This window comes from Anser cygnoides, chromosome 3 (assembly GCF_040182565.1).
Source record: "Anser cygnoides isolate HZ-2024a breed goose chromosome 3, Taihu_goose_T2T_genome, whole genome shotgun sequence".
Taxonomy (NCBI): Eukaryota; Metazoa; Chordata; class Aves; order Anseriformes; family Anatidae; genus Anser; species Anser cygnoides.
Window position 1 is genome coordinate 85,270,187 of NC_089875.1, and position 22,641 is coordinate 85,292,827.

Genomic DNA, 22,641 nt, shown 5'->3' on the forward strand with positions numbered 1-22,641 from the left:
AAATGAATACTGACTCTTTCCTGGAACACTACAGGAAGAAATAACATTTTTATTATTTACAATAGCATCAGATTTATAGATTTGGAAACTTCCAGTTCTCAAAGGAAGATTTGAGTGTGCTCAGCAGTGAAGATTCTTATGCAGTACCTTCAAGACACCCACAGGACTGAACCTTTTAAAGTCATGGAGTCCATATTGAGCTTCCATTTCTCTACTCATGTTTTTTGTTTGTTTATTTGTTTGTTTTTCATCCCTGAAGGCTTCTGTGCTGTAAGTAATGCCCAATACTAACATTCCTTGTTACTTTAAGACTACTAATCACAAGAAGTGGCACTTCTCGGGCAGACATTTTTGCTGTCTTGGGACATTCATTCTTAACCTTGATAAACAGGTATTTGACCTTCAGGGTCTGATAGAAGCTGGAGATGCAGTTGCCAGGTGATTTTAACTTTTTGTGGCTTGACAGTTTTTAGTTGCTTTACACTGTTTCTTGGTGGTGAAGTGCAGTACAGGAAGGAACAAGAACAGTGATCTCAGGAGAAAGAGTATAAAGAGTCTGCAAGGAGTGACAAGGGAGGAAAAAGAAACTGAAAGCTACAGAAAAGAAGGCAGCAAAGAAGCTGGAAGTAGCAAAAGAGAAGACTGCAGGAATTAATGTTGACTGTTTTTGTCTTTCACATTATCACTGATGCTTTAGCTGGTAGGTAGCCTGTATGCTACCTGTGGCTGGACTTTGACTTTAGGAAGAACAGCAGTTCTACATTATATCTTCACCTAATATTGTCTTGGAAAGTAGATGAGAAATTCAGAATTAATCCAGCATAGTTTTTTGAAAAAGCCAGTCTGAACAATGGGAAAGCTTTCAGTTAACTTGTCCAATGTCAGGATTCCCAGTCTAGAGGCAGTTTTCAAAGTGCAAGTGGAATCATTACTGAGAGAGAGAAATCTAAAGATAGAAGAAGTGTCTTGAAATGCCCTGTATCTCAACAGCAGAATTGAGACACAGTATTTTTGGACACCATTGATGTGCTTCATCCATCTCTGCGAGGTGTTGTATGTGTCATGATGTGTTGTGTCCATCTCTGCATGGGGTGCCAGACTTTTACAGAAACATCTGTGCAGGTACAGCAGAATCTTTTGAAAGGCTACAAAGGTCTCAATAAGCATTAACTCTACAGTACATTTTGGGAGGCACATATCTAAAACCGTTTGTTTGAACTGTGCTTTGTAGTGCCACCTATTCAGGTTGTGCTGCCATTCACTCAACAAGCTGGAGTGATGGGCCAAGAGGAACCTCATGAAGTTCAACAAGGGCAAGTGCAGGGTACTGCAGCTAGACAGGAATAACCTCAAGCACCAGTACAGGCTGTGGATGACCTGCTGGAGATTAGCTCTGCAGAGAGGGACCTGGGAATCCTGGTGGACAGCAGGCTGATCACGAGCCAGCAATGTGCCCTTGTGGACAAGGTCAACAGTATCCTGGGCTGCATTCAGAAGAGTGTTGCCAGCAGGCCAAGGGAGGTGATCCTGCCCCTCTGCTCAGCCCTGGTGAGGCCACACCTGGAGTATTGTGTCCAGTTCTGGGCTCCCAAGTACAAGAGGAACATGGAGCTACTGGACAGAGTCCAGAGGAGGGCTACGAAGATGATGAGAGAACTGGAGCACCTGTGGTATGAGGACAGGCTGAGAGAGCCGGGCCTGTTTAGCCCGGAAAAGAGAAGACTGAGGGGAGACCTCACCAATGTGTATAAATATCTGAGGGGAGGATGTTGAGAAGATGGAGCCGGTCTCTTTTCAGTTGTGCCCAGCAACAGGATGAGAGGCAGCGGGCACAAACTGAAGCACAGGAGGTTCCATCTGAATATGTGAAGGCACTTCTTTGCTGTGAGGGTGACAGGGCACTGGGACAGGTTGCCCAGAGAGGTTGTGGAGTCTCCTTCTCTGGAGATACCCAAACCCCACCTGGATGCCATCCTGCGCAATGCACTCAAGGTGATCCTGCTCGGCAGGGGGGTTGGAGTAGATGATCTTCAGAGGTCCCTTCCCACCTCAGCCATTCTGTGGTTGTGTCATTCTATGATCTGTCCCTTGAACTTCTCAGTGTAACTAATATTTGAAGTTCCTAATATGCAGTTATTCCTTTAAATTCCATTATGAGCTTCTGGTGTTTTCGCCACCTACCATTTAACCCCAGTGCAATGATAAATAAAATAATACTGCAACCCTATTAAGAAATAGCAATAAATAGTAAAGCCTGTATCAGGTTTGCTGTTCCCTTCTGTCTGTGAGCTGGAAGGAATTTGTGCATACCTGAATTTCTATGGCTGTTGCACATGGAACTTTAGTCTACATTGTGCCAGGAACAGGTGTTGTTCTGAGGCTGAAGTGGTCCTACCATCGAAGTTGTGACTACCTTTGTGCATTCCGAAATCCCTCTTCAAAGGAAACACTGAGTCTGTCCCCTCATGCTGGAAAATAATTAAATAGTGTCTACTGACTTCTGTGTTGTTGGTCTACAGGCATGTGTGGCTACAAATATGTTCTTTTGAAAGAACCCAGGGTGATGTTCCATGTGAAAGCTAGCAGAGTAGAGCAAACAGCAACACACACGACTACTATTATATTCTGAAGTTGTACAATTCAAAACTCTTCAGTCCAATTCTGTGTTGAATTTCTTCTAAGGGGTATATGCTAGTGCCTGGTATGCATACAATAAGGTGACTTTTGGCTAATTGTTATTTTTACTTGGACAACTGCCATCCAGTTTTGTTATTGAACCCTGATACATGAAAAATAGAATTGTATTTGAAATGGCTTATTAGCAGGCCTCTTTTTTTTTGCTACTAACTCATTTCAATTCTATTGTACAAGAGTAGTTGGCTTCCATCTCTTCTGCTGAAGTTTCAGTGCATGTTCTTTTGAGCTTTTTAGATTAACTGGCACAAACTAGTTTTTAAAATGTTTGTTTTCATTTTAAAATTGATACTCCAGTTAAAGCATGTTAAGCTTTTTCCTATGCTAGTTTGATACTGCAATTGCAGTATTTCCCAACAGATTTTTTTAACTTGCTAACTTTGTAGCAGTAGAAAAACGGCTTTTATGAGCATCTTAAACCATTTAATCTTAATTGTACCATCTTGTTTGTGAAGAAAATACTTGCTTATGAGGATAGTCCAAATGGAAGTGCCCATTAGGACTACTCCATGGAATTAAGAGCTACAGATGGTGGTTTAAGCCTAGGAATAATGCTGTAAAAGTTCAGAGCTGGAAGTTTAAGCATTCCAATTACCAAGTGGCATACAAAAAAGTAAGTCAAATAAAACTTGAGCAAGTCATTCCAAAACCCCAAAGTAGTTGTTTTCCCTGACTTGACTGGGCTGGTTGGCCTTAGATCCTCAAAGAAGGAGAGACTAAGTATGGCTAGCCAGTAGTAAAGATGAAATTCTGGGTCCGTCAGAAGCAAGCTGAGTAAATATAACGTATGAATCAGTCTTTCTGGCTTCAGAAAGATCCTATTGGAATACTGTTAAGAAAAAGTAAGTTCAATATTTCAGATGTTGCATGACTGACTTGACTTAGAAGCCAGAAATGTTAGCCACAGATCTCTTCCAATATAATTGGATTGTTATTCGTAACAGTGCTGAAGTGTGCAGAGTACTATGCAAGTAAATTCAGGTACAGATTAACCACACATACTGTGGGCTTTGAGCATGAAATTTCAGCGTCATTATTAACACTAACTTACTGCCATACCTCTGCTCTTTCTTCATTAGTTAATTTTGTGTAGTCCATGACCATGATGCTCTGAACCCTTATACAATGAGAATAATGCCTTTTACACGTGCTGTACTTCAGGCAACAGAGAAGTTCCTTCTTCAAACCCTGTCTAGAACCTGCTTGTGTGGGGTTGGGGGAGACAAAACATATGCGCTGCATGACTTGTCTTGCTGTCAGAGTAACAACATTCATGTTGTATAAGGGGATCTACCTGTGCAATTTAACTTGGTTCTTTTACTATATTTTTCTTCTCTTTATCCTTTTTCCTTTTAATTTCTGTTCTAAAACTGCACCCAAGATGCCTTTGCAGCTTCTCCTGGGGAAGCCCCTGCAGCAACAGAAGGGGCAGCAGCACCAGCTACCCCAACCCCTGTAGCAGCAGCTCTTGATGCATGTTCAGGAAATGGTGGGTTTTATGTCATTAGATGGTCTCTTGCTTTGCTGTTTTTGTTTTGTTTTGTTTTCTTTTCCTTAAACTACATGGCAGTGTGTTTTTCTGATTTTTTAGTGCTTGTAATTGGTCAAAAAAAAAAAAAAAACTTAGACTGAAGAGCATGCTTAACAAAATGGCCTGTTTCTGAGTTTCAATACCTTTGTGCTTGTTCAGTAGTGCTAATAAATGATTCTGGCAGTGCTGACTTTTGTGAGCAGTAACCTGTTAAACTAGATATACTTTCATCATTTTTCTGTTTTGGCCTTGTCAAACAGCCTTTGAAAGTTCTGCCCTTTAGTAACTAGACTGCTCAGCCTTTCAGATGGTCTTTATTTTGGAAAAACATAAGTAACATGTTTGGATAAGTAGGCTAGATGTTAGAGCAACCTCATCTGCGTGTGCGTGAGTGTATTTGCAGTGTGTGCATAGCTGGTAGTTGCTTTGATTTTGACTTCCTCCCTCACTAATCCTAAGTATGCATACACATATATTTCCCCTCTCCTTTTTACAAGACCCCTTTGCCCCATCCGAAGGTAGTGCAGAGGCTGCTCCCGAGCTGGACCTCTTTGCTATGAAGCCAACAGAGACTGCTGTTCCTGTAGTTACCCCTACAACTAGTGCAGCCACTCCAGCTCCTGCAACAACTCCTTCTCCAGCTGCTGCTGTTGCTGCTGCCGCTACTGCTACTACAGCTACTGCCACTACCACTACTGCCACCACCTCTGCTACCGCCACCACCTCCGCTCCTCCTGCTCTAGATATCTTTGGTGGTAATATTGTTTTTAACTCTTTGGTGGATTAATCTGTCAGGAGTATTGAACTAACAAATTGTTGCGTGCATGCATGTGCTAGGTTTTCAAACCAGAAAGCCTATTAACTCCAAAGATGCTGTGCAAAATTTGAAAGTTCACTTTCAGTCCTGCCTTTCAAAAATGAGTTAAAGACGTGTTATGTTCTTGGTCTTAGATTTATTTGAGTCTGTCCCTGATGTACCCGCAGCACCTAAACCAGATGCTACTCCTAGCATAGATCTCTTTGGTACAGGTAAAGAGAGAAATCTTCAAATACTCTGCTGCTTTGATGCCTTGTAATAGTATAAACTGATTGAATGATACTTAACTTCTCCTTGTTTTTTCTTTCATTTCTGGAAGATGCTTTTTCATCTCCACCACATGGAGCTTCTCCTGTGCCTGAGAGTTCTCTCACTGCTGATCTCTTATCTGGTGAGTGCTTGTTTTCACAGGCTTATGGTTTTGATTTTTTTTCCCTCAAGAGTGAAAAATAAGACTTATTGTCAGTTTACATCTTTAAGCTGAAAAACTAAGTTGTGGGTTTGTTGACACTTTGGTCACAAGATTAGCACTTGCTAAAGATGTGGATCATGAAGTGGCTGACATTGATGTCAAGTAAGTGATGTGGCTGTTGAGAGTGTATATCCTCCTATAAGAATAAGAAAGTTATTAATAAACAACTCTAAAAAGTACTCTAGTGTTCAGTTGCTGTGTGAGAAACTTTGCAGTTCTGCAGACTGTTACCTGAATTTATGTATCCCATAATTCTCTCTGATGAAGCCCATGTGGGTTTGAAATATTTAGCTATCATTGTTGCCTTGCTGATACTAAATATTATTTATCCTGTGCTTACTGCAGTGGATGCATTTGCAGCCCCCTCTCCTCTACCCACTGCCTCTCCAGCAAAGGTGGATTCTTCAGGTGTGATTGACCTATTTGGTGGTGGGTATTTTTCTTTCCTCACCACTTCAGAGTTGAATCACTTCATCTCAATTACCTTTGCGCTTTTCTAAAGCTGCAGTTTTCCCTTCTTACAGCTTTTCTGTGTGGCATTACAGCTAAGAAAAACATGTCCAGTTCTTCATATTGCAAAATAATGAACTGCAAATGAGCTGTCATTGTTGCCATTTTCTTGTCCTTACATTTTCCATTCTATCTGCAGTCAATGCATGTATGACACTTTTCCTCAGAGGTCTGATGGAAGTATGTTATGTGGTTGTTTTTTTTTTTTCCTTGTTCTTTGTAGCTCTCCACTTTCACGTTGTTTTCTGTCAGTTCCGTTTCTCAAAGCAGCTGAAGTTTTGAGGGTGACTTGTCTCAACCCAGAGAGCTGAATTACAGGATCTTTGTTAGATTTGACAAGGTGGAAATTAGGATGAGCACAATCAGCTTTAGAAGTGTTGTAGGAAAAGGAATGTTACTTACAAGTGTTGAATTTCCAAACATTAGTGAAATATCCATCTGAAAAGACTTATTGTTAGTCAGTAAATTCTGTCAGGAATTACTCCAAACTCTGGAGGTGAATGCATCAGATAAAAGAGCTTAACCTTCTAGCCTAGAATGCTGTTGTTTTTATGGGTTTTCTGAGAAGAGGCCCAAATAAAAGGACTTGCAAGCTTCTCTGACCTAATATCTCATCCTCTTTAGTGCTATTCTTCCCTATAGAAAAAAACAGCTGTCTTTGAAGCACTGGTTTGTTGCATCTCCTTTTTTCCACCTGAGCTTTGCATCCATGGTACTACTCTGCAATAAAGATGGTCAAGCACTTTCATTTTCTTCTTCTGATGAATGAAATGGTTGTCCTATGTCATCTCTTGTTTAAAATAAGTGATGAATTTATGCAGTTAATATTAAACTCTTTGCCTTCTGGAATTTTCTTTAGATGCTTTTGGAAGTAGCACTTCTGAACCCCAGCCTGCAGCCCAGGCCACTTCTAGTTCCTCAGCTTCTGCAGACCTACTGGCTGGTAATAAAGAACTTTTTTTTTTTTTAAATTAAAAACAAAACAAAACAAAACACTTTATCGTCATGCAAAATCTAAGAAACCGTCTTTGTGAATTCTTTTATGTTCATTGGGTGTAAATGGGCTTTCACACTCAAATAAAATAGTTTTTCATAAGATTTCTTAATACTTTAGATTTCTTAAATTAAAATTACTTAGATTTGCAATGGCAAATCAAAGGCATTATACCAAAGTACAGATTACCTTCCTTGATTACCTTCTTTCCCTACTCTTCATTTTCTGCTACCTACACAAGCTTTATTCTCCTTTAACGTTTACTGAATAGTAGTGTTTCCATAATGTTTCATTGGCTGACTGTAGCAGTACTTGAATTAAACAGTATTGGAGGCTATGCTCTTCACCCATCACTTCTAATCCATCTTTATTTCTTGGTTGGTGTAATTCAGGCAGTTTACTGACATAAAGGTTAGAAAATTGAATGAATGAATTTTTAGCAACAGTCATGGATTTAGCCAAGGAGAGTGGGGTGATGGGAGACAGCCTTTTTCAGTGCAAGAGCATGAAAATGTTGGAGACCCTCTCCTTATAGTGGGTAGAATAAGGCTCCTGCTAGTGCTGAATGTGGCATCAGAATGTCATGCCTGTTTAGGAGATCGAATAACTGTGAAATTCTAGTCTGCATCCTACAGCTTAAGCCACTTCAGCTGAATTGTTTCTACCATTCTCCAAAATTCTTGCTACACCATGTATTTTAGCGGATATAGTAATTGTGCTAAACAGTCATGACTCTTCCCCATCTCAGTTTGAAGTTTACAGAAAGCAAGATCCCAGAATGTTTTTTCTTGGGATTAAAGAAAACGTCTGTTTTGAAGGAGGTCTTGAGTCATTTTTCCTCATGTTTCTGAAAGGTGAATTTGTCAGGAAGTTATCCTTAGCAAATGTAGATGATTGTTAGCTTCATGTTGTACTTCTCTGTTTTCATTTCTGAGACAGAATGGAAGTTTGCCCTTTATGCAACAGCTAACCATGCTAGGCATGGTGGGCTGTTGTCATTTGCTGTCTGAAGGTTTCCCATGTCAATTTATAAGGGGCTTGACTTCTGATATAGTGTACATTTTTGTGTTTGCATGCTCATGAGTGATCCCCCACTGTGTGAGAAACATGTAACACAAGTGGGATATCTCAGCATGTGATCTGCTGTAAGTTCTCGGAGTCCTTATAAATGGGTGCTTACATTCTGAAGCCACCTCAGACGGTGACAAACTGCTAGTACCTGCTGTATGTGTAGGCATCTCCTAGCTAGGCTTCAAGAAAGTGGAACTGTTCTAGAGAATAATGTAAGTGTGTGTTCTGAATCTGTTCCAGTGCTGACAAGCTGGCTACTTGGTGGCTTACACAGTGTGTAAATTCATGTTACATCTTAGTACCAGCAGTTACAGGATTTTAAGTTAGAATACTTCCTTTGGTTTTAATACTGGTTCCATTATTCTCTGTATTGGTTAAACAGCCTATGGATAGCTTTAAGATGGAGATTATGCTTTACCCACTAGGTCCTGAAACATACTGGTAATTTTACAAGGAAAAAAGATTACAAAAAGAAGAGCTGCTGCCCTTAGCTGTGTGCATTATCTGTGATTTGGGTGCAAAGATGTTGTCAGGAAGAAGCTAATCCTGCTTATGCAAACGTCAGAAAATGTTGTGGTTTAACCCGGCTGGCAGCTAAACACCACACAGCCGTTCGCTCACCCTCCCCCCTCCCTCTCTGGGATGGGGGAGAGAAACGGGAAAGTGAAGCCGGTGAGTTGAGATAAAGACAGTTTATTAAGACAGGAATATAATAATAACAATAATAATAATAGTGATAATGATAATAGTATTAATAATAATAATGTGTAAGAAGACAAGTGATGCACAATGCAATTGCTCACCACCCGCTGACCGATGCCCAGCCTATCCCCGAGCAGCCGGCCCCCCACCCCGGCCAGCCACCCCTATATATTGTTTAGCATGACACCAGATGGTATGGAATACCCCTTTGGCCAGTTTGGGTCAGCTGTCCTGGGTCTGTCCCCTCCCAGCTCCTGCTGCACCCCCAGCCTGCTCGCTGGCAGGACAGAGCGAGAAGCTGAAAAGTCCTTGGCTTGGTGTAAACACTGCTCTGCAACAATTAAAACATCAGCATGTTATCAGCGCTCTTCTCATCCTAATCCAAAACATAGCACCCTACCAGCTACTAGGAGGAAAATTAACTCTGTCCTAACTGGAACCAGGACAGAAAATATTTTCTGTCCTTATCTATAACTAAGCTTAAATTATAGTAAGGACTATGCTCCAGATGGTTTAAGCTTCATCAATGTGCTCTCTGAATCTGAGTCACATTAAATCAAAACCTAAATTATAAAATGGATGTCATAAACCTGAATGCTCAAGCAGACCTGAAGCTGTTTGGGCGCATAGATTTTTTGTTGTTGTTTACATATATTTAAAATACTCCAAGTTAGATGTGAATCTCTGTTTGGCAGATACAGAGGGTATGTAAACATCACAGCATATTGCTAAGCATTTGTTCACCCTAGATAATGGCAGATGCATAGCCTGCAGTGCAATCCAGTTTTATATTTAAGATTGTGTAGATTTCATGTGGTGTCAGAAGGTTTGTCCTTCATGGTTTATGAATGTTTAGTTGTACTAAGTGTTTATATGCATGGTATTACAAGTATACTTACCATGCATCATTGTCTTAATTGTTCTGCTGTCAGGTAAGTGCCTAGATGCTTGGCTTACTTAGAAAAGGTGATAGATTTTTTTTTCATACTGTAAGTTTCTCAGCAAACAAAAATAGAACTGTGCCAATAAATGCAATAGTCTAGCCTTTTTCCCTTCTAGATCTTTCTATCCAATTAAGATGCATGCATATGCATCCCAGTGTGTAGTCTAAAGGCACGTTCTTATAAGAAATTTTACATGACCGTGTAATTAAAAACAACTTCAAAATCAGACAGCTGGGGACGTCCAGACAATGCATCTCAGTACAGCTCAGCAACAGCTGCTGCTGTTTCTGCAGACTCACTCTGGGTCTTGTGCAAGCACTAGATGACCAGGATTTTAATCTGTTAAAGCATATCTATGTCTTCTGTGCCCAAAATTGCTGTTAGATTGTACAAGTGGCTAAAAGCTATGGAACTCAGACCAATTGTCATGCAAATTTCACCTGAAGCTGGGGAGGACTCAGTTCTGTAGCTGGAGAAACAGGCACTTTGCAGGGCTTTGCAAAAGCTTAGTCATTTATAAAATTCTGCTTAGAAAGTTGTGTATGATGTCATTACACTTCTGCCAAGCTCCTTGTGGAGGCGGAAGGGGTCTAACCGAACACAAGATCTTTAGGGGGTTCTGGTGCTGTAGAGATTGCTGGAGTCAGATGCCTTAGTCAGCCACATACCTTGTCACCCTGCTTCTGGTCTGATTCTTCAGTGCTAAGTACATTTTTTGCAGATAGTTGAGCACATAAAGCTTGGCCTTGAGACAGGTGATGAACCAGGAAGAGCTTGTAGGTAAGGATCAGAGGATAGGCCAGCGTTGGTGATGTTATAGGAGGTGTCTGCTACTGATCATCTGATCAAGAAGAAGCGGTAGAAAAAGCCTCAGGCAGCCTTTAGGCAGCTGTAGAAAGCTTTGCTATTGCAGGCTTCGGCACTCATGAGCAGCTTAAGTCAGCATAATACGTGCTGGAAGGGCAACATGGCTGGGCATGAGTAAACCAGGGGACTTCTGGAATGTATTAAAGAGAATCTCTTGAAGTAGATGATCAAGACATACCAGTGTGAGTTGATGAAAGGCTGCCAAGATGGTGATTCGTGCACATGACATACCAGGAGAGGCTAAGAAATGGTCCATTCAGCTTTAAGATCCATTCAGCCTTAAGAAGAGAAGACAAAAGCTAGGCCTTATAGCTGTCTAAGACTACCTCCTTGGAGGATACAGAGAAGACTAGCCACGTTCCTCTTGGAGGTGCACAGCAACAGAAAAAAGGACGATGTGGGAAATTCCAGTTAAGTGTTGGAAAGATGTGTGTATTTATTACCACCAGGATGGTCAGATATTAGAACAGGCTGCCCACAGAGGTGGTGGAATCTCTCCTCGTGAAAGTGCTCAGAAAAACTCTCTGAGCCACCTGATTAGATGAGACCTGCTTTTAGCAGGGACTGGGACTGGGTGGTCCAGATATCCCTTCCAACCTAAATTACCCAGTGACAAATCTGCTTCCTGCACAGACCCTGGAGAGCTGAGCTGAGGGTAGTTCTCTGATCCAGTACGTTTGTCCAGATTCTGATTTAGCAGCTGTGAACATGTGGCTTGCCACAGAGTGGGATTTGGACAATAAGGTTTTCTTGGTGCCAGAGCCCTGAAGTGGACCTAATAAGCCCAGGGAAGCTCATAGAGGCATGTGAAATGCTCTTTACCTCAGGATGCAGAAAACAGGCTGCTCTGTGCCCTGCTCTTGCTTCCCTGTCTCCATCCAGTGCAATAGATCAGAGTCATCTAAAGGAACTAGTTTAAGTTATGATCAAAGTGTCATTGCCTGCAATCTGGCAAACTTTAGCCGAAGGATGATGTTCTTTAAGGTCTTTCTAATCAGGTTGTGTTCTCCTGGGCCAGCAGTGCACAGTTGGGTTTGCTGAACTTTTCCAGGTGTGTCTGGGGCCAGTGTAGTTGTTAGCATAGCTCTACATTTAAAGCCTGTCTTCTGATGGTACAACAAGCTGCTGGAATATGGCCAGAACCAAGTGATGGCACAGCACTCGTGTTTCCCTACTGAGGATTTTAGTTTGAACAGGATTAGCTACTGTTAATTCCTTTCTCTTCTAAAATATAAATCTGCCTGTAAGTAGGTCTGGTTCATCAGGTGCATATATAAACTTTTTTTCCTATCCTTTCCACATCTGTTAAATGTTTGGTGTTTAGTTTTCATTCTCTGAGAAACCACAGTTTTGGGGGAGATGATTTAAGGTATCACAGTGACATTTGATATAATTGATATTAACAATTTGAGCATAAATCCTCTACATTGAGTGCTAATCTGTCTTGTAGCTAAAGGTCTGTCAGGGACTTGGTTTCATAGATGGGAAATGTGCTATTGTCACAGCTTGTGAGATGTCTGCATAATGCTGTAGTTAATAGACCCTGTGACCATGGAAAGAGGTTTTGGATAAAAACTAACAAGGGGTTAGAAAGTCTTCAGTGCTTTCTTCCCCACTGAACTGGTGTTTGGTTACCACTAAATATAAGTTGAAGAAAGATGAGGAAGAAAGGAATTAGCTGACTGTTTAAGTGTGTGGTACTAACTATTTAAGTAAAAAGTCAAAGCAGCATTGGAAGATAAATGTAATTAGATAATCTCTTCTAAACGGATATCTTTATGGTATTTAATTTCAACAACGGGACTGTTGGAATAGCATCCTTAATTTTTGAGATTCCACACACATGAAAAAAGCAGTATTTGTCAGATGAGAACTTAAATGGTCCCTGTATATTAGAGATAATGGTCTGAAGAAGGATTTTCAAATGGGTAAACGCAAACTTCTGGTTTTGGGCGGTGATGATTAACTGAGGAAATGACAGTAGACTGCAAAGGCAGGAAAGTCCCTGAAAAGAAGCTAAAGGCAGTGGTAGAGCACTGGCACGTCACCATATTATGTTCAGCCATGGGAAAATAATATGCTTCCTCCTCTGATATAGGGGGCGAAATTACAGCCTGCAGAATGTGCACTGGTCTTCCTGGTGTACTTGCATAGTTTCAGTTGGAGTGGTGAGCTCAGAACTGATACAACTATTGCGAGGGCAGCGGGGCAGCTGGGAAAAAGCAAGGCTCAGAGACTGAAGGAGTATGGAGGTCTCAGGCGTCACAGTCAAGAAAAGATTGAATAAGAGGACTGGCTGGTAGACTAAAGAGAATTGAGGAGGTGTCGTATGTCTGGTCTCTTTTTTTTTTTGTCAGAGTCTTTGCATATTTAAACAGTTTCCAGAGTCTGTAGATAATACAAATAAGCTTAAATTGCAAGAGAGATCAAATTTTATAGTGAACAAGGGAGGGAATTTAAGAAAGTAAAGCATGGGAATAAATTGCTAAAGGCTGGAGAATCTGCATGATTGGGATTTATTTATTTTGTGGATACTGTTGCTCCTGCTTTGGAATGAGGAGGGGATGGTGGATGGCAGCTTGAAGACATCTTGACCAGGCAGACCAGTATGTTTTCAGATAGTGAGAGGCTAAATTGGATGAGTAAAACACTGCCTTCTGAACTGAGATTCCAAAGTAGTTTGGTCCATTAAACTGTGATCGTATTTTCTTCTCAAGCTACTCCTCTGTTTCCCTTCCCTTTCTGAACTAATTCTTTTTTTGTTGCTTTCTACCTGAGAGTTTACTTAACTAAAACTGTAGTGTATAGTACTAGAAGAACTGTGTACTCTGTCTGCCTCTGCAGATATCTAAATAATGGACATTAAAGTTTTTACTGGTGACTCTTGAAAAAAGCATAAATTTCTTGGATCATATCTGGCATACAAAGGATGCTTGTGTAGTAGTGAGCTGTTCGCAATGGTCTAGTAAGCACTGTTTTTATAATTCTGTCTTCTATAGATTGAGCTTTTGTTAAACACAGCCCATCAAGACTGATTCTAATGTCCACACCTCTGTTATGTAACTTTTTCAAGGCTTTGGAGGGTCTTTTATTGCTCCTTCTCCATCACCATCCCCGGTTACTCCAGCTCAAACAAGCTTACTACAGCCTAACTTTGATGCAGCTTTTGGAACAACAGCTCCAACGACTGGCAGTTCATTTGATGCATCAGGTGAGCTGAAGGTTTTCTTCCTATTAATTTCCTAACGTGTTTTGTGTGTCAGATGAATTAAAGACACCATATTTAGGTTCTGAATACAAACAATAAAAGCAATTTCCCTCTTCCTTCTCCGCTGGAAGAACTCAAGGTTGTGTTTAGGCAAGTGTGTGCCCAAGAGCTCTCTGTACCCATCTTTTATTCTACCGTGAAAGTAGAAACTAAACTAGTGTGAGCATCATCCTTGCATGCGCTTGATGGCACGAATCAGGAATTACTCAAGGACAATATTCTTCTGTAAATCAATTATATAGCGAAGTCATCTTGCTGTTGCTGCCGAAACTGTTCTTAAGCTTGCATGGCACCTGAAGTAACACAAAACTGAGAGACCAAGGTCATGTTCTTTGCCTGACTATAAGCTTAAACTTTCATCACTGCTATCATTTTGTTTGTATCTCTTCCATTCTGTACTTTCCATGCTGGGTCCTTGCTACAAACTTAAAATTGGTGAGTTCTGCAACTTTACAAGAAAAAGGTCAAAGTAGTACTGCTGCGTGGTTGGTTATTTGGTTGCTTGCCAGTGCACATGCTACCCCTTTCTGTTGACTTAACATTAGCATGTACCTCAAATACAGATCAGAAGATAATGCTGGCATGAGATGTACCAGGCTGTTTGACTTCAAGGGATCTAAAAGATGAGTTTCTGAGGTAGATGGATGGACTAAGGAGACTAGCTCTGTCAGTGTGGATGGTTCTCATTCCTTCTGATCTTATGAGGTGTTAGTAGGTTTTCCTAACTCCCTGCTGCTTGCAAGTGAATAGTAATATCCTGAGACTGTTTCAATCCTGTTGCCGTAAAATGTCAAGGTATAAGACTGCCTTTACCATAAATCTGACTGGTGTTTGTGGCAAGATGTTCATTTTAAAAGCCTTTAAATGAATATCTCCTGACAAATGTGTGTGCATCTGACATCTCTCTAAGGATGGCTGTAAGAAAAATAGTGTTATGTGGAAGTAGTGCTGTATCTGTGTAGATTCAGCTCTCCAATTAAAGTGCTTTCAGGCATGTCCTGTCATATTAGTTTTCATTGGTATAGCTCTTTCAGGGTTACTGTACATTCAGCGTGTAGTAAAATGACATGCATGCCCTTGTTGGCATTACTTTTAATGTCAAACTATGTTTTGGTAAGACTTGTGACATTGTTGTCTGTACTATATTTGTTGGACCAACATCAAAGTGGCTGGTAGTGTTTTTCTTACCACAGCTGCTATTCTTAAAGGATTTTCCTTTCCCTTCCAGTGTTTGATGGTTTAGGTGATCTTCTTATGCCAACTATGGTTCCTTCTGGTCAGTCTATAGCACCGGCAGCCACTGCAACAGTCACTCCTTCAGCAGCAAGCAAAGGCCTCGGAAGTGATCTTGATTCATCTCTTGCAAACTTAGTAGGCAGTAAGTGACAAATTTCTGTTGTAAGTGGTGTGGCATACAATGATATTTGTTTGTAGAACCAAACAGCTGTACATTTTAGCTTTCTTTTTTCAAGGCCCTCTTATTTCTCTAGGGAGATCAGGGCAGCTATAGGCAGAAGTAGGGCCTGATTTGGGTAGCTGGTATTTTAGGGTCGTAGCTTGTTCCTCATTGTGTCCAGGATCTTAGCCAAATAGTAGGATCTATTTACTAAGTGTGATTGGTAACACGTGAGCATCCTGGGACACTGAGGGCCACGTCAGACTCTTGATGGGTGGGCCCTGAGTAATAACAGCTGGAATGGTGAAAACTGTCCAAAGAATCTGGTAGCACTATGGAATTTAGCCAGAAAAGTTAATGAAGACAATAGCTGACTTGTTGCTTAGTAAGAACAGGAGTAGCAGTGGGGTGAAGTGAGAACAATAGCCAAGAACAGATGTTCTCTCAGATAGTGAACTTCCCAAAAAAAAATGTTCTTGAAATGCTAAACAACAATAACAACAGGTTCTTTCCTATAATAGAGATAGCCTTTATAACTAAAGATCAGTAGCACCAGCGCCTGTACAAACCTAACATAGACCCACCTAGGCTAAGGTATAATAGTACTGAAGTTGTACTAGCAGTACTGCATAAAATAGAATATGCTGTTCCTATATGTAAACACAGCAAAGATATAACTGATCTAAAGATGCATACTATTCTTTTTGGTGTGGAGAGAAACAACCGTGTTTAGAAGTCAGCAGGAGTTTTAATCACTTGAGACCTCTTCTGCACATCACTTGGTATATCCAGGTTTGGGGGAGTAAATAATTGCACTTAGCAATTTGATTTGCAGGACTCATACTGATCATGTGAGAAGAGAATTTTTTTAAAACTTAGCCTAAAACTTCTTTCAGAGAATAATTAAGGAAACTACTTGGAGTGCGTGTGCATGATAGAACAGAAAAAACTGCAGAGCTTCCAAATAACATTGAGTTTTATCTGTATGAGTAAAATAACTTAATATTTCAGCATATAAAATGAAGAACAGAAACTAATGCTGTCATTCGCGGTAAATAGTTTTGGTGCTCTTAAATAACATTTTGTAGACCTAAATATATTGTCACTTTGGTTTGATTATAAAGCAAAAATGGCTTCTTCAAGTGTAAGACACCCATAGGGTTCCTCATAAGTTTGTCCTGTAGGTGTGTCTTATGCTATTCTAGCGCTATCTAAATGGAGAGAGACAGAACGCCATTATTCTCTACAAGCCCATGTACAATGAAATGTGAGCTATTACTTTAATGCACTTTAATTTATTAGACATGTGACGTTCCTTTTTTTCTTTTTTTTTTACACCTTTCAGATCTTGGAATTTCTGGTACCACTTCAAAAAAGTAAGTTCAACATTTAATTAAATTTATATATATATTAAAAAAAATGTTCAAGTCTGTTTTATAGTCTTACATTGATTTCCATGTTTATTAGGATCAATGAATTGGTCACATGCCAGTACCCCCCTCCCAGCCCCCTTAACCAAAAATGAGCACTTCATAAAAATTCTGGGAAGTGTATTCTGTTCTGTACAGATTCAATGAATAATTAATGTTAATTGTTCCTGATATAGCTTTTAAACTTGCTGGCTTTAATCTGAGTTTCTAAAAATATATATGTATATATAAATCACTGTCTTCATATTGGGTAGCTGATTTCCAAATGAATTGTCCAGATAATAAATTGAATAGCTCTCCTCATTATATAGGCTAATATGTAATAGTTTTGTTATCTTTTTACAGACGCTGGATGTGCTTATCGTGTAGGCATTGGAATATTTGTAAAATAGAAAAGAAGTTGATTCCATGCAGTGAAAAGCTTCTTTTTTGCAAGAAGAAATATTGAAATCATTACACTTATTTTTGATTGTCTTAAGCTAACCAATTGCTTACTTCTGTGCTGAGTCTTCCTCTGTATCCAAGACTATTTTATGATGTGTGTACTTCAAGATGTCTTGTACCTCTGCAGAAATGATAGGAGGAAAATAAGTAAACACATCATAAAGTTTATTCCCCATACTTAGCTTCCCTCAGTCTACTTCATTCAAAGGGTGTAGCTTATTCCAGATAAAGCAGTCTCTAGCAAAACCCAGTTTTGAAACAGCCCTTTTATTCTGTTAATGATTTGTTTTTCTTGTATCTATCAACTTTTTTCAGAACTGAATGCTTTCTTCCTTCTTCTGTCTGAGCAAGATTTCCAGCAATGAAATGACCTTTCAAAGACTTCTATCAGGCAGCTCTACTGCCTGGCCCCAGTAGAATAGGCAGTAGCAGTCCCTCTTCCTACTTCCTACAAGGGTATATGCAATAATATGTTACATTCAATCAATACTAAGTAAAACAACTCTTTAATTCTCACCACAAAGGCCATAACCATGTAACTGACTTCAGTGTAGAGTGTAGTGGTGTCTACCACTAACAATCCTTGAAACTGCGTACTAAAAGTGTATCTTTCTGTTAATAACTTAAACTGCATATACCATAAACTAATGTAGCTGCAGGCTTAAAGTTAATGTACACTGCAATTGATATTCATTTTCACTGCGAGGGTATGCAAAGAATAGCTCTGTCTCTCTCCCTCTCTACTAGGGGAGATCTTCAGTGGAATGCTGGAGAGAAAAAGCTAACAGGAGGAGCCAACTGGCAACCAAAGGTAGCACCTGCAACATGGTCAACTGGTGGCGTCCCAAGTGGTCCATTGGTAGGTGCTTCATCCATCAATACCACCAGTATGAAACCTCACTATTTTAAGACTATGCAAATGTGCGTGTAGACACTACTCCTGTTTGTTTCAGCTAAAGAGTTTGCTTCATTATAAATGATATGATTGTTTCAAGTCACATTTTTAAGGCCAGATTGACTTGAACCCAGTGATAACTGGCTGTAAATGAAGACTGCTTTTTTTTGTGTCTTCCAAAAACAAAACAAAACAAAACAAACAAACAAACAAAAAACGAAAAACGAAAGACTTTACATATACTCTTAAAGTCTGGACATTTCTAAGAACAGTGTGTGGTTACCCCTATAGGTCTTGACCAGCACCAGGTCCAGGTAGATTGTCCAAGGCACAATGATATTTATCCAAAGCTGAAGTACTGGAAGGAAAGATTTTTTTTCTCAAGCTTGTTCATGATTCAAGCTTTCCTGAATGAAGTAGATCAAAAGACAACATGGTATTCAGACTAATCAGATGATTTTTGTTAGAGTAGTAGAAGGGTGTAGCTTCTTTAGTCCAGTGAAAGCAGTCTTTTCAAAAGGTTAAGATTCCCCTGTAAAATATACCAGATGACACTAACTTCGGAGGAAAGGGATTGAATTGAGCTTAGAATCTAAACTTGGCTCAAGAACAACTTATCATGAGTGATCTACAGGGCTAATCTGAAGAAAGGTCATACCTCATCAAAGCTGCACAGGGCATAAAACAGCCTCTGTTGGAAAAAAGTGGGGTGGAGGTGAAAGGAGAGGACCGTCGGGGCGAGCATGACCGGCTCAGTTCCTGCTGACACATTCAAAGGTTAATGCAACTCTAAGCATGTTCCAGCTTGTTCCTTAACCTAATGGAAGGTGCAAGAATTCCCTGAGGTTGATACTTCATTTAATGTATTAGTTGTAATGCTAACTTTTTTTCTTAATAGAGAGGCTGGACAATACTGTACAGTGTAAGTGAAAAATTTTTTTTGATCGCTTTTTATACTTGCTAAACATGAAGATACTAACAGCAGCTCACCAGCACTGCAGTTATTACAGCTGGCTTAAAACTACCTAGAAGCTACCTAACATGGCCCTTTTTGGATTGTCCATCCAGCAGACAGTCCTCAGGCAATGAATGGTAGTAGTGGGTGCTTAACTGTTCATGCGCTGTAATCTCAAAAACAATGGCTTCAAACTATCTGTGCTATACTTGGATGTGAACGATCTGGTGACTTGTACTATCTGAATTTTCTAACTCCTGTAATATCCTGATCTGGTAGTAGTTTTACCATCTGATAGGTAACTATCCTTTCTGGAAAGCTGGTTTTGATAGTAGTTTGTGAAATTTGTGTGCTACATGCATTTCTTCTACCTCTGTGCACATAAGTGTTTTTGAAAACCAGGACCACAGGAAAAAGTAAATACTGAGACCAAAATGAAGCATTCCTTCACATCATAGTTGAACATTGAATTTGAGACACTTAAACTTTGATCACTTCTTCCCTTCCTTATGACCTCTCAGCTTCTGGATTAAAATCAGCAGAATTTCACAAAAGCCCATTCCCTTGCGTGACCTGAGCACTTTGATGCAAAAGCAGGTTCAGTTTGTGTCTTGGCATGTGATGGACTGAATTCTGAACTAAGATGTGGTTCTTTGGCTACACTCAGATAGCTTTAGGGTGCTCACCTGATGTCATTAGCCCATGTCTTTCTATTCCTTGCTTTCCACATCCAAGTGTCCAGATCTTGTTCTTAGCTCGAGGACAGCTGAACTGGTAGTGCAATAATTGAAGTGCTCCCAGTAAAACATTCAGACTGGAAAAAGAGGTTCATAAGCACTCAACACTTTCTTGCCAATTACTATTGTTCAATAAATCTGGAATGGGTTATCCTGACTAGCCTAATGTTTCCTAAGAAACTGGTATATTTTAGTCTTGAAGCAAGGATCAGGGAAGGGCACTAAATGCAGTTTTTATAGAAGTGGACTCTGTAGTGAGTAATTCTTGCATATATCCAGAGATGTTTCTCTGCTGTCAACTGTAAGCATGCTGACAGTTCTGCAAGCATGGTGGGACATAACTGACTCAAGGTAGGCATTCAGGATTTAGAGGCTCAGGCATGGCCTTACGACTTCTGTAATAGCTTGGGAAATTGTGCCACTATACTTACTTAGGCCGCATGGTAGCAGTAATGAGGTTCCTAAAAATCCTACCACCATCTTTAAATCCCTTCTTTGAATGTTTCTTGCCTCTCTTTAAAGTTCTTATCAAGAGTTTAAGCACTGTTTGTATTGAATATACTTCTGCGAAAAGGAGAGACTTGCCTGCTTTCCAGGCCATAGGGAGACTGTGCATGGGAAATTACAGGCAAGGGAACCAAAAGGGATGATGTATAGGTTCTGCTAGATACCTGAGGTGGCCAAGTACAAAGGTATTGTTTTAATTGTGCCGTATGTCCACTACTAAACTAACATTTCTCTCTTCCTGAATCCTAGTAAAACATTGCTTTTCTGCGCTTATGTTTTATTTGAAAATCCATTGCATAACAAGTTCAACTTCCCTTTGGAAAGTTTGTAACAGTTGTGATTCTGGTTTAAGTGTGTGAACTTAGTTTTTAACTAAATTAATCTCACTGCATAAAAATACTATTCTTTTTTACTGGAAACTAATAACTATAGCAGTTACTTCCTTTAACTTTACACTCTGCTTAAGCTAGGCGTTGCTAACTTAAGGTTATATTAAAACTACTGCTATAGCAAGTGCAATGCTGTGTTGGCTATCAATTACAAAATCGGTATGCTTTTTACCTTGTGTAGAAGAAGGAGAAAAGTATGAATTTTCTTGGGTCTATTCTGAGTTGTATTCAGAAAATGAACTCCATTCATGAAGAGAATTGAGACTGTCACTTTGGCTTTCTTATGACGAAGAAAGCTGAACATCAGTGTAAGGACTAACTCAATTCTTTCATTCTTCAGAAGCGTCATGGTTTTGAGGTTAGGTATTGAATACTACATAACAGTCAAAGTTTCTCAAGCAACTCAGAGAATGCTTGAGATTCCATGCAGTATCGAGATATTTGGTGTTACAGACATTCTTGCCTTCTTTTTTTTTTAAAGCCTTTTCTTTTTTTCAGACAGGAGCCGTGCCTCCAGCAAGTGGTGTTCCTCCCACAGGAGGTGCTCCACCTGTCGCACAGCCAGGAGCAGCATTTGGGATGGTGAGTCTCTTTCATTACGTGGCTCTCCCTTCTTTATCCAGAAACGTACTCACAGTGCTTTAATTTACAGCCCCCAGCAGGAACAGGCGTACCCATGATGCCCCAGCAGCCAGTTATGTATGGGCAGCCTATGATGAGGCCACCATTTGGAGCTGCCACTGGCCCTGGTGTACAGGTGAGTGTTATCGTTAGATGAATGTTTAACTGTTATCCATATCGCTAGAAGGGAGTTGTGTATATATTATCTCAGTTCAAATTCTAGCTTTAGGTTTGTAAATGAGATTTCTTGTGGTGTCAGCTGCCTGACTTGCAATTGATCACATGAACCACCTTGATTTTTCTTTTCTTTTGTTCAATTGCCTTTTATGAGACCAATGGAACAGGTTCAGAAAGTCTTCTGCATCTAACTACATCCAAGATGTGTTTCGGGGGGGTGGGAGGTGGGACTGAGTAAACTTGAAAGTGGAGCTGTTTGACAACTTTATTCTGTTCAGAGTTTGGCAACATTTACTGGAGTTGTGCTCTATCTTCCCTCTGAGCCCACCAAGAAGATTCTACAGAAAACTGAGCTGCTTATGAACAAGCTTAGGTCTCAAGTTCTTTGACAGCTGTTTCTTAGTAAATGCAAGTTGAACTGCTTTAGGCTAGTAGCGTGCTGGGTTTATTTCACTGCGAAATGACTGCATTCAAATATGAATTACCATAGTGTACATAAAACTGGAGAGTTCAGAGCAAGTTTTTCACTGCAGTGTGCAAATTTAAATAATGTGGAGTAGAATTTTTCCTCTAACGTAGACTAATGTGGAAGAATGTGAATTAAAGGTCTTAAACTTCATTTACTCTGTTTTTTGTTTTTTAAGTGAGAGGTGCATGGCAATGCTTCATTTTTCATGTACTTAAAGTATATTTACCTAGTCCAACACAGTGACTATCATATATTTAGATCTACAGGGGACATAAATTTGGACACATACAACCAAAGCAAACCTGTTCTTAGAGAACTAGCATAGTAATTAAACTATGTGTTGGGTCTCTAAATTGTTTAACAGATGGAGAATCTTTAGCATAAATTTCTGTGCATAAGAATTCTCTGGTATTTGTTGTGTGCAGGGAGTTCCTTATTCATTTAATGAGAAGGTCTTTGCTTAGCAGCAATTCTACATGAATCACAGAATAGCTGAAGCTTGAAGAAAACCTCTGGAAGTCTTCTTGCTCAAGCAGGCTTCTCAGGACCTTGTGTAGACCACTTTTGAATATGTCTAAGGACAGAGACTCCACAAGTTCTCTGGTCAATCTGTGCCAGTACTCCATCACCTGCACAGTAAAGAAGTGCTTCCTCATGCTCAGGAGTAACCTCCTGTGTTTCAGATTGTTCCCACTGCCTCTTTTTCTGTCACCTATCCTGTTTTATGCTTGATCAATATATGTAGAAGTTA

General features: G+C 40.0%; 1 protein-coding gene across 24 annotated transcripts in view; it reads left to right on the forward strand.

Annotated features, from left to right (window-relative positions):
* Positions 1–22,641, forward strand: part of SNAP91 (synaptosome associated protein 91) — a 72,828-nt gene that overhangs the window by 45,823 nt on the left and 4,364 nt on the right. For 5 of the 24 annotated variants that reach the window (XM_013180139.3, XM_066994584.1, XM_066994592.1 and 2 more), the window contains exons 16-28: positions 4,076–4,183; positions 4,723–4,980; positions 5,177–5,254; positions 5,362–5,433; positions 5,860–5,943; positions 6,884–6,967; positions 13,676–13,813; positions 15,099–15,248; positions 16,612–16,642; positions 17,888–17,999; positions 18,934–18,957; positions 21,122–21,205; positions 21,276–21,380. In XM_013180139.3, coding sequence (XP_013035593.2) covers positions 4,076–4,183; positions 4,723–4,980; positions 5,177–5,254; positions 5,362–5,433; positions 5,860–5,943; positions 6,884–6,967; positions 13,676–13,813; positions 15,099–15,248; positions 16,612–16,642; positions 17,888–17,999; positions 18,934–18,957; positions 21,122–21,205; positions 21,276–21,380 — 1,328 coding nt within the window. The remainder of the gene's footprint in view (positions 1–4,075; positions 4,184–4,722; positions 4,981–5,176; positions 5,255–5,361; positions 5,434–5,859; positions 5,944–6,883; positions 6,968–13,675; positions 13,814–15,098; positions 15,249–16,611; positions 16,643–17,887; positions 18,000–18,933; positions 18,958–21,121; positions 21,206–21,275; positions 21,381–22,641) is intronic. The other 19 variants (XM_066994598.1, XM_066994601.1, XM_066994599.1 and 16 more) reach the window with 16 other exon arrangements.